At 38.4% G+C, this 11,515-nt stretch overlaps 2 protein-coding genes across 2 annotated transcripts in view; one reads left to right on the top strand and one right to left on the bottom strand.

Moving 5' to 3' along the window:
- Positions 1-3,631, bottom strand: part of LOC101851950 (transcription termination factor 3, mitochondrial) — a gene marked incomplete in the record, with an annotated part of 9,339 nt that extends 5,708 nt beyond the window's left edge. Inside the window, 4 exon segments of the mRNA XM_005099007.3 lie at positions 416-585; positions 1,361-1,506; positions 2,153-2,648; positions 3,383-3,631. Of these exon segments, the coding sequence (XP_005099064.2) occupies positions 416-585; positions 1,361-1,506; positions 2,153-2,648; positions 3,383-3,385 (815 nt within the window).
- Positions 3,632-4,112: 481 nt separating this feature from the next.
- LOC101845622 lies at positions 4,113-9,044 on the top strand. The gene is made up of 4 exons (XM_005098978.2): positions 4,113-4,249; positions 5,136-6,045; positions 7,048-7,154; positions 8,794-9,044. The coding sequence occupies exons 1-4, from the start codon at positions 4,172-4,174 to the stop codon at positions 8,821-8,823; spliced, it is 1,125 nt and encodes a 374-aa protein (XP_005099035.1). The 5' UTR covers positions 4,113-4,171; the 3' UTR covers positions 8,824-9,044.
- Positions 9,045-11,515: the final 2,471 nt, after the last annotated feature.

Below are 11,515 nucleotides of genomic sequence, written 5' to 3'. Positions count from 1 at the left end.
GAGAGAGAGAAAGAGTGAGAGAGAGAGAGAGGGAGAGAGGGGGGGGTAGGGAGAGAGAGAACAAAGCAGGGATAGAGAGAAAGAGAGAAAGAAAGAGAAAGAAAGAGAAAGACAGAGAGAGAGAGAAGATGGCATGAGTGATTAAAATGAGTAAAATGCTTGGTTATTCTACCAGACCCTTAATTGTGAGATAGATATAAGCTGGTTTATGGGGTTCGAGCCTCAGCTTAGTCCGATCCGAGGTTGTGTCCTGGGGAAAGGCACTTTACACAAATTTTTCCACCTGGCTCGGCCCTTTCAGGGATGGACATTAAATAATTCGGAGGTCCCGTCTCAAAAAATAACCTTACAGTGTCAAAAGGGACATTAAATGTGCATAAACTAAAACAAAATTCCCTCATCCTCTCATCCTTACCCAATCTTCTGCTCCAACTCGGCCCTGTCCTCCGTCAGTATGTGAGGATTCACCGTCAGGACGTGCCCGAGTCTGTCCGCCGGAACTCCGACATCGGCCAGGAAGCGGATGTACGGCATGATGTCGCGCTCGAAGTCGGACCTCACCAGCAGGGTCGACATTCCTTCCACCTGCACAGATTAGACAAATTTTAAGAAGTCATAATTTGAAGATCAAACAAAAACATACATTTTGAATAACATAGAGTAAATAGTCATAATTGTTCATTACTATTAGTATTGTAACAAATTAGTTTGGGCCAAAAAAAATTAGCTTATTGATTTGTCATTCATATAAAATGATTTCCATTAAAAATTAATGAGACTCTCCTCAAAAAAAAAAGTGAGGCATTATGGTGAAATCAGGCACTCGTCAAAATAATGAAATCAAAGAAACAGGCATTTTTCCCCCAGTTTGGCAAATCTTAATGAATTTTTGGGGTTTTTTGTTCATCACCTTTATGTCCATATATATGTATAAAAACACATTTAACTTCCATGTGAATTTTACTGAAAAATGTTGATTAAAGGCACAAAATATATGTAATTTTTCAGTTTTCAAGGACTCTCAAGCTATTGAAGTTACCGGTACCAAACTTTGTTGGCCATTTTCTCACTAGATTTACAACTGAAACCAGATGACCCCGCCACTTTCAATTGCAAATATCTCAATTTCTATTAAGATAGAGATGAGCATTTTTTTCATTGATAGCAAGACAAATGAACAAGCTTTCAGATGATAACAACAACTCCACATACCCAAAAATTTACAAGCACCCGATTCCACCGTGTCATGACACATACGTATATATGTACATCCTCAAGACAGTTATCTATCCAGGACAACAATTTACCTCCTCGACAATAAAGGTGGCCATCAAGGACAACTTCGACTTTACTCAGTTACCTGTTGAACCACGCTTAGGTCCACTCCGAGCTGAACCAACTTCTGCAGAGTTTCTGACCGATTCACGAACGGCACCAGGTTCATGGCTCGTCGAGACAGCTCCGGAACAGACAGATCAGCGGCAGGTCTTGAGTGCAGGTCGACAGCTGACGAGTACAAAGACATCATGATTATCTGAATGAGTAATCAACCATACATCACAGCGAGTGCGAGTTTTTAATTGCACGAATACAAGACAGAGGTCTCGAAGAAAAGATCTGTCACAGCCTTCAGAAAAAAAGAGCTTTCATCAAAAAACACATTCATTATGATTCATACTTTTAGGTCTTCTCTAATACGCTTTTTAATAAACATCTTGAGCTATGCAATCAGGACAAATTATTATTATGCATGATAAAGATGACAAGACGTCTCTCTTAAGCAGGAAATGACAAGTCAGAACTGGGCACCCACCACTATTACATCAGATTACTTTTTAAAACTTTTATTAAAATTATGTAAAGCAGGAAAGGTTTTATTGTAATGTATCTTATGCCCTTTAAAATTCTCGATTGATAAACCCAGGACCCCGTGAAATTCAGGACTGTTGACAAGTTACAATAAAAGCAACTCTGAACAGAAAAAGAAGGAGCACATCATATCACAGCACTGAACAATCATCCACAAAAGATACTAAGAGAGCTTCGAAACAACACTAATCTGATAGAAAAAGGTACGGTTAATAAATGAGCCTGAAACTAAAAACACTTTAAAATTCCAAAACATACACACGACACATTTCATGGTACTCACAGGAATCCTGTGAAGTGGTGGTTAGATCAATCGACAATCTATCATCACTATCGTCAGCGTACTCTGCCAAAGCTGAGCCTTCTGTCTCCCCAAGGTTTCCCTCGACTTGCTCGGCAGCGACAGCAACATCCAACACGTCAGCTTCTCTCCGCTTCCTCTCCAGCCCCCGCCTCGAACCTCTGCTGTAGCATCTTATTGAAAAGTCTTTTACTTGTACACGCCAACATTGAGGTTCAATATGGCCGAGTCCATTTGCTTGACGGAAACTTAAGCGACAGGATGAATCAGGAGATCTGCTTGAGTGCAGTCGCATGGATGGTGTATATTTCGTTGCAATATGACCTTGAAGAGAAGTGCCCATTGGTGCTGAGCCAGACAAAGGCAAACATTTCCTGTGTACATGGAGAGCTCTGCACATCATCTGTACTTCCAATAAAAGTTTAACCCTCTTTAGAAAGCAGCATTGGGTCTGCATCAAGTTCCTGATCACTATGACCTGCATGTGAAGAAGAAAAGGATCAGTCATCAATTTATCAATGACAGAAAAGACGGTGATTTTGTAGTTTCGTTCGTTAAAGTCAAAAGTAGGGGGGTTTCAGATTTCCCCCCAGAGCTAATAAAAATATGGAGGGGGGGCCTGAATTTTACCATAATTTGATGTTTTGCAGAGGTTGCATCCCTGTTCTTTGTGTTGCCTATTTGGTCATCAAGACTTCTGGATTTCTTCTCTGGAGGTAAACAAATGGATCGTGAACTTTAACGAACGGAACTACAAGACCACCGAAATGACTAGTACTGAATTTCGATCAGAATCACTAGGAGGCCTATCTTGGATGGAAGCTCAGATTTCCGATTTGTCTACTCAGACTACTGTCTTTTAGCAATACGAAGGTTCTAAGAAATCACAGCACGCTTAAAATAAGTTACTTCATGCCATCATGACAGAGAAGAACAGAAAGTAGGCCCTACTACCATGTCAAAGTTTTCTTCCGTCTTTCATGTATTTATTTTCTTTCGTCACTAAGCACTTGTGACAATGACATTAGGTAGCCTTACTAGAAATCTATTGCCATAACAATAGCAGACTATAGTATTATTAGCTCGGGGTCTTGAGTCAAGAGGATGAATTCTAGGATTTTTGCGATTTAAAAAAAAATTGTTATTGTAAGAGTTGTACAATGACAAGGGTGTTTTATTTGGATTGTCAGAAGTACAAGAAAAAATTGTTACCATTTTTTCAGCTTGAACGGACCCTCCGTCCCAGAGCACGGTATGAGAACGCTGCACTGAAATAAAATTCAAGTAGATCTAGAATCTAGAGTCTAGATTCTAGGACCTACATGAAATGTAACTGCGATCCTAAATTCTACTTTCGATTTTCGATTCTATTGTACTTTTCCTCGCTTGTCCTTGCTTACGTGTTTCCTCGCTTTTAAAAATTGTTTCGTTAATTATCTCCATTTGGTGTTTTTTTTCTGAACTATATTTCCACTAAGTTTACGAAATAATAATATGCTTACAATTATTCTGGCTTTGCATTTTTCCAAACTGCATTTACTCTCTAGATCTAGCTGTTTGAAAAATCTAAAGTCTTTGTTTGATGATAATCATAGAATCTACAGACCACGATCACTGCTATTCCGTACATATTTTTTTGTTAATGTGTCAATGTTGTAAATCATTGAGTTTGCCTCATCCTAAAGCGTTAACCCGTAATGACGTGATAATACGCATTGCTCAATTTGCACACAGTGTGAAGTTAGACCAAAAAGAACATGCAAATTGATATTTTCATTTGATCGACGAATGTTTCTTAGAAAACGCTAGTATTATTTATTTCATATTCTGTGTACTAGATTAAAGTTTTCAATTTAGGACTGGTTCAAAGAGAACTTTTTCCTCCTTGTGTAAAAGTAAATTTATAAGAATATAAACATATTTGGCTCTGACAGGGAGCAAAATCTGGGTTTAGCAATCGAAAGTAGCAACAGCAACAACAACAAATTGGTGATTTTCAAAATGGAGGGAGACGAGTCCTATCTTGAACTCAGCGAGTTTGTGAATATTGAATACAGCGTTGGTCTCATTAAAGCTCAGGTACTAATGCGTTAGATCTAGAAAGTATTTGTACATTGTCTGCCCTATTCAGTGTGGCACTTCACTTGTTGAAAGCCATTACGATGTCATTATTAATCTAGTCTAATATCATACATAATTTTAGCAGACCGATTATTTTGATTCATTATGAATATATGATTAAGTTGATTAAGTTCGGTTAGGGATGGAATATTTCTTCCCCACCTTAGATCTATTCCTTATTCTAAACAAGCAAGCCTTCAATAAAACTTTGATGAATAAGACCTTTGAGCAAAAATTAAATGCTAATGTACAGAAAGTGAAGTTCAACAGTTGTCACGATTCAGTTTTTTAACAGATAATTTAATAATTATAAGATTGTGCATGTTGAAAAGGAGAAATAGACCTCATCGGATTTGTCATAGGAAGATTATATGTTTCATGAATTTGGTATCTGATGATATAATCTTACAAACCGGGCAGCTCTAATGATAAAAGAGCCATTGTTTCCCATTTTGTTAAAAAAAATTTGATAGAGGTTGATTGTAGAGAAGTGGAGGGCACTTTTTGTATTTTACCTTTTACAAGAGGGCCATTACATGTTGTATGTTTTTGAATGTATCATCTTCGTCTTTTGTTAAATAAAATTTGATAGATATAAAGTGCCAAGTATTTTTTCTCACTTTTGTGTACACCGGTGACATATTTTTATCATTGTCTTTAATTTCTGTAACATTGGGTAAAATGTAACCTATGAATTTTTTAATATAGGTTTACGCATTCTAGTGGCCAGTGTAACTCAAATGTCCCTATGGTGATCTGTGGAAGTTGTGTCTTATTCTAACTTTATTCATTTTATTCCTCTGCCAATAATTTACAATGAAAGAAAAATATTTTTATATTTCAGGCTCTGGTCCGTGGTTGGCTTGTGAGGAAGCATCTACTAGAAATTCAGCAACTGTATGAGGCTATAGTGAATGACATCGATGGTGATAGCGCAATGGTCTCTTGGTCAAGTGGCCAGTTGGGTTATCCAGTGATCAGAAAATGTAAAGCAAACGTTCAGAAACCAAACACAGCGTCAGAGAGGATGGTGCAGAACCAACGACTTCAGAGGGAGAAAAGATGGCCACACAGCAGCAAAAAGTCTCTCGAGGATCACCGTTTTATTCCAACGAAAGAGACCAGTGAGACGCCAGGAGCAGCAACGATTCAGACGCGCCAGACAGACTCAAACAACGAGATACTCTCAACCTCAGAGTTTAGTCCTTGTTTAGAAACACAGTTTGGTACTGCTTCGACTCAAACAAATGAAAGAGAGACAACTGCCGAGTTTGCTTTGAGTCCTGAGAGTCGTATTGTTTCAGACAGAATTGTGATGCCTAGTCGTTTATCTTGTGTCAAATCAGACTCACACATGGTGGGGACCAGTTCGAGAATGACATCTATTGCCATACAGACTGATGATGTCTCTTTTCCAGGACGACACAATTCCGATATAGTCTCCTCAAAATGTCAGAACCCGACTCATCACTACGCACAGTCTGAGGATGCTGTCAAACTGGCAGATGACGACTCTATTTTTACTCACCAGCAAAATCGTTCTCCATCACTCATAACAAACACTCATGATGCCGTCGAAATTTCAATTGGCACCGGTCACACTGAAGAGCCACAGAGAGTGACTCCAGAGGTGTCTGAACAAAGGGAAGATGAGAACAAGGATGAATATGATCTCAACAAAGTTGTGTCACAAACTGAATATTCATCGCCAAAAGAAGACAAGACTGTGCCTGGTTCACCTGTGTCTGCTGGAGGTTAGGAAAGTTTTCTTTCTTTATGTTGTCTGCAATGCCTAAAAGATCACGATCAGTTCCTCATGCATACATCGTGCATGTAGGAGACAAGCATTGACCCTACCTGTCTAGGCCAACCCAGGCTGAGAGGGACAAGAGGGATACAACGTCCCAGGACAAATGACAGAGATACTTGATAAAAATCCACCCCATACAGTTGTTCTTGGCACGGGGGAGGGGTGGGGGGTTAGTTGTGTTTTTTCTGTATCCTATTTTAATGGCTGCCAGATATTAGTTACATCTACAACTTAAAATGAGTCAGGAATTGTGATGATGAAAGAACCATTACTGATGAGGGTAATATTGTTTTGTTGGGGGGGGGGGGGGTTGCCTTTTCCACCTACTATCATTGGATGTTCTTTTAGCTTGGTTGGTAGCCTATCATGCCGAACTACTGAGTGGATGGCCATGGTTCGAATCTTAAACTGAACGTCCTTGAATTCTGGTTCATTTTGTGGGGTTTTCAAGGCTCTCACTCTCAACCCATTTGGTTTGGTTCTATGGGAGGCAGATGTTAAATTCGGAGGTCCTACCTCTTGAATAACCGAACCTAATAATAGTGTTAACATGAGCGTTGACCCTTACGCTTACTACCTTACTTACACATATCATTTCTTATACCAAGAATAATTATTATGTGAATCTTCAGAAACGCCTCATATCCAATTTTGGGGCGTTGAACCCACTCACTTGCTTACTAACTTCCTTACACCTACCATTTCTCGTACATTATATTTATGTGAATCCTCAGAAACATCCCATATCTAGTTATGGAGCGTTAACCCATTCACTTACTACCTTACTTACACCTATTAGTAGTTCTCATTACATATTAAATATTTATTATTATGTTAGTAAATCTTCAAAAACGTCACATGTCTAGTTTTGGGGCGTTGAACCGACACACTTGCTTACTAACTTCCTTACACCTACCATTTCTCACATATTTATGTGAATCTTCAGAAACATCCCATAATTTACCCGAGGACACAGCGGAGCTGGAGCAGCTCCAGAAGACGACGGCCATGGAGCTACTGTGGGTGCAACAAGCCATCATCAGCCGCAAACATGTAAGCTCATGGTGATACAGTGCAGCCTCTCTTTAACGACGTCATCGGGTCCAAGACTAGAGTTGTCGTTATAGAGAGGCAACGAAAAATCACTATTGATAATAATATATATATATATATATATATATGAAGAAAAAATCGGGACCTGGGCACCAGGTCTCTATACATACAGAGGATGTCGTCGCCTCGAAGGTCGATATAGAGAGGCTGCACTGTGTGTGTGTATATATATATATATATATATATATATATATATATATATATATATATATATATATATATATATATATAATTATATATATATATATATCACGAGTGTTAACGTTAAACAGCCTTTTATGAGGGGGGGGGGGCTATAGCCGAGGGCTATTTCACTGATTTGTGGACCAGATTTCACCACATTTCACACATACATAACAAGCACAGTGTGGACTGAGCTATACAATTTTGGGGGGAAAGTTTTGTTGCCATGGAGACGGTGACCATATTGGATTTTGTTGACGGGTCTTGTAATATAGTCAATAACTCACTTATTTTCAATGGAAACTGGTTGTTATTTTGCATGTATGTTACGAAACAATAACTGTACTGAATCGTCTGTTGAATATTTCCTAAATAAATTAGCAGCTTTTTTATGATATTTTTTTTCCTTGAGGTAGTATTCAGGGCTGCGAAAAATGAGTGCAAGTTCTCTCTCCCAACACCACCAACAAAAATCTATTCCATAATTGTAAATTCAACAGACACTTTTACTTTTACAGTGTTACATCTTTTCATTCTTTGAACATGTCATTAAGATTGGATTTAAGGGGTTCTTGCAATGAAATAGTTGTCAAAGAGTCAGAGAGGCTGAAGAAGCCAAAAATGCCCACATTTCAAAATCGACAATTTTGACCCAAATCGGAACTTTCAGCTGCCACTCTCCCCCCCACCCCCACCTCCTTTAATAAAAATCTACTGTAGTGTTTGCTTATTCTGCCTTTGGGACAAGAGGATCGGGCCAGTGGCATGAGAAAGATTTTCAGGCTGGTGCACATTTGTTAAACTTTGCTTTGGATTTGCTTCACAACAAAACCAACTTTGCCAAGTCTGTGCCGTCTGTGCCGTGTATGTGCCACTGCAAAAGCAAAGAGGGGCAGTGTGCGGGCAAACGTGCTATAGAACATGGCTATGGGTTAGATCTATAGAAATGCCACAAGTATTTTTATTATTATTATTTATTGTTATTATTAGTATTATTTTTTATTAATCATTATTTATCATTATTATTATTATTATTATTATTTATTATTATTTTATTGTTGTTATTATGATTTATCATTATTATTATTATTATTATTCATTATTATTTTATTGTTATTATTATGATTTATCATTATTATTATTATTATTATTATTCATTATTATTTTATTGTTATTATTATGATTTATCATTATTATTTTAATGCTGCTGTTGTAATAATGTCATGTAGAATTGAATGGGAATGGCAAAGATGTGCACCGGAGAGTAAAATTTGGACTTGCAAGGTTTTCTTCCAACCAAATGTGTATGAAAAGTAAAAAGATCACCTGATCCTATGTGAAGAATTTGTCTTATACTTATTGCATTTTAATTTCTGCACTCTCTTTCTCTTTTCAGTACCTGAAACTGAGACAGCAGATTCAGTGAGCAAGACCTGATGTGCCTGCAGATTGTGTTAAGATATTTAATGTGATATATGTATTGGGTATCTATACGGTACCGACTGCTCAGTTTAAGATTCCGTTATGCTTCACTTTTCAAAATGGCGCAGTGAGGAATCTTGCACTAAACAGTCGATATGTGAGGCATTGTGATGAAATTAGACGCTCGTAATAATAAATAATAAATTTTTTCTATGTTCATCAACTTTTATCCATTTAAAAACACATTTCTGGGTAGATTTTACTTTTAGTAAAAAAGCGTTGATCAAAGGCACACAAAAATGTGTATGTATGTGCGAAAGTTTCCAAGGATATTCAAGCTTTGAAAGTTACCAAACTTTGGCAGCATTTTTTCGCCAATTTTACCTCTGACACCAGGCCAACCCAACCTCCTTCAATCACAAATATCTCGACTTATATTCATCATATTCTTGAAAGATGGGTTGTTGGGTGTTTTTTTAGTGAAAACCAAGACAGATGGACACAAGGATATATACTAATAACGCCATGCCCAAAAACTGACGAGTGCCTGATTCCACACATGAAGATTTATGCGACTTTGTGTGACAGCTTGATTTTGTAAAAATACTTAATCATGATCAGATGTGGTCATATTATAATTTTTGATAGAATAAACCATTAAAATTGCCTGCACTTTAAAGTTAATGTTTGAATTAGTCATGTGCCTTTTTGCATTACCTGCCTGTACTGTTTGGGGGGGAGGGGGGGGGAGTTGGGTTGTTTTTTTTACATTAAGCATTTGGATATAATGTTCTATTATAAATATGCCAGTATTGGTGGCATACTCAAATAAATTGATCCGAGTGTTGCCTCCCTCTGAACTCTACATTGTTTGTTTTGTTTTGTTAATAATGTTAATGAGAGTTGGAAGGTGGGTGGTTGGCAGGTGCTGTGGGGTGGTTTGCAAGTGCTACAAAACTCTTACTAAAACTGAAAACATTGCACAAAATACAAGAGGCTAAGGGCACTCATGTCTTGATACTTCTGGAGATGTTTTATAGACCAGCCCCCCATATAGTGTGAAGTGTGTCGGTTTTACGCCCCTAGGCCCTATCAACACTGTAACTACAAGATGTATTAGGTTATTTTATAAGGTGGGACCTCCGCATTTAACATTTTAACATCCGTTTTGATAGGACCAAGCCAAAATGGGTTTGAAAGCTTTTGGTTTTTTAAAATCTTTTAGTTAGGTTTTAAGGCGCTCGCAACTGCATTCAAGGTCATATGAGCACCAAGGGATGGATGTCAACAGAGAAGTCCTAATGGGGAATCAGCCTTACTCTGCTCACTTCTCTAGCCTCAGCAACACAAAGTCTGCTTCGACTATCAAGGCTTCCCGGAAATAGTAATAGTAGTTCACAAGAAAGTGACAAACATGCATAAGAAGTAGAGGAAAAATAACAATAGTAAGGATGAGGAAAGAAAAAGCAGCAGTTCCCCCTTTTTTATTCCGGCACAGTATGAGCCTGACATTGATAAATCAGCCCATTTACAATTCTACTGTGCATAAGACCATGTTAATACCCCCCCCCCCCCCTTTTGGGAATGGCCTACAGACAACTTCAGTCAGTAGCACTGCCCTGGTGGGCTTTCGTGGTCTAGAGGTTATAATAAATAAATAAATAAAAAGAAATAAATTACACTTTTATTGATCCCTGAAGGGCAATTTGGTTTACAACGACAAACATACATACATGTACATACTACATACATACATCAATACATAATAATTGTGAATACATATATTATACGTAAATACATGCACAAATATGTCATAAATAAAATACACATACATAATTTATACAAATATTACACCAGTACAGAACCATTTACAACCATGCCATTGCCGGTCGCCACTGTGCAGCGCCCTGTATTTTGAGCTAGGGTTGTCGTGTCTTGCCCAAGGACATACCTCAGTAACCACCCCTGTGATCCCTGTGTCACCGACACACACACACACACACACACACACACACACACACACCAGTGACCACCCGTTTAAACCTAGTGTCACCGACACTAATTGCCTGACATAACTTGAGTCTGACCACACTGCTCACTTAACCACTGGAGTCCCTTTCAAAGATCCAAGGTTTGAAACCTGACAGTGATGGAATACCTGTAGTTTCTTCTTTAAAATTTTCTCGTTTCATTTCCTTTCCTGTTCTCTAACAATGCTCTGCATGTCGTCTGCTTTTGTCCCCCCCCTATCTCCGCCCTACCCCCTCCTCTGGGCTCCTGACTCTTTCTGTATCGTTTCTACTGCTACCCCTTGGCTCCTTCTTACTAATCTTACTACTGTCTTTCAACCACATTCCTGATCTTTGTATTCTTAGGGAGTCTAGGTGTGTTTGTGTGTGTGAGAGAGAGAGAGAGAGTGAGAATGTGTGTGTGTGTGTGTGCAGTGTGTGTGTGTATGTGTGTGTTTGTGCCAAACGCATTCCCAAATCAATGTACACTATAGCCTATGGGTCTTTAATTTTAATCTTTGATTTCATTTCGCATTTGGACGTGCGTGAGCCAACAAAAATAAAACCTGGCCGAACCAAAACACGCGCACGTATAATTATATCTAGCTCCATCAATTATGTCAAAAATGCCCTACCATCAGCCACAGTTGGGAAACACGTACACCTTAATGATTGGGCTTCTTGGGG

This window comes from Aplysia californica, unplaced genomic scaffold (genome assembly GCF_000002075.1).
Source record: "Aplysia californica isolate F4 #8 unplaced genomic scaffold, AplCal3.0 scaffold00199, whole genome shotgun sequence".
In the NCBI taxonomy this organism is placed as follows: domain Eukaryota; kingdom Metazoa; phylum Mollusca; class Gastropoda; order Aplysiida; family Aplysiidae; genus Aplysia; species Aplysia californica.
The sequence above is the reverse complement of the archived record's forward strand: the minus strand, read 5'-3'. Positions and strand labels throughout refer to the sequence as shown.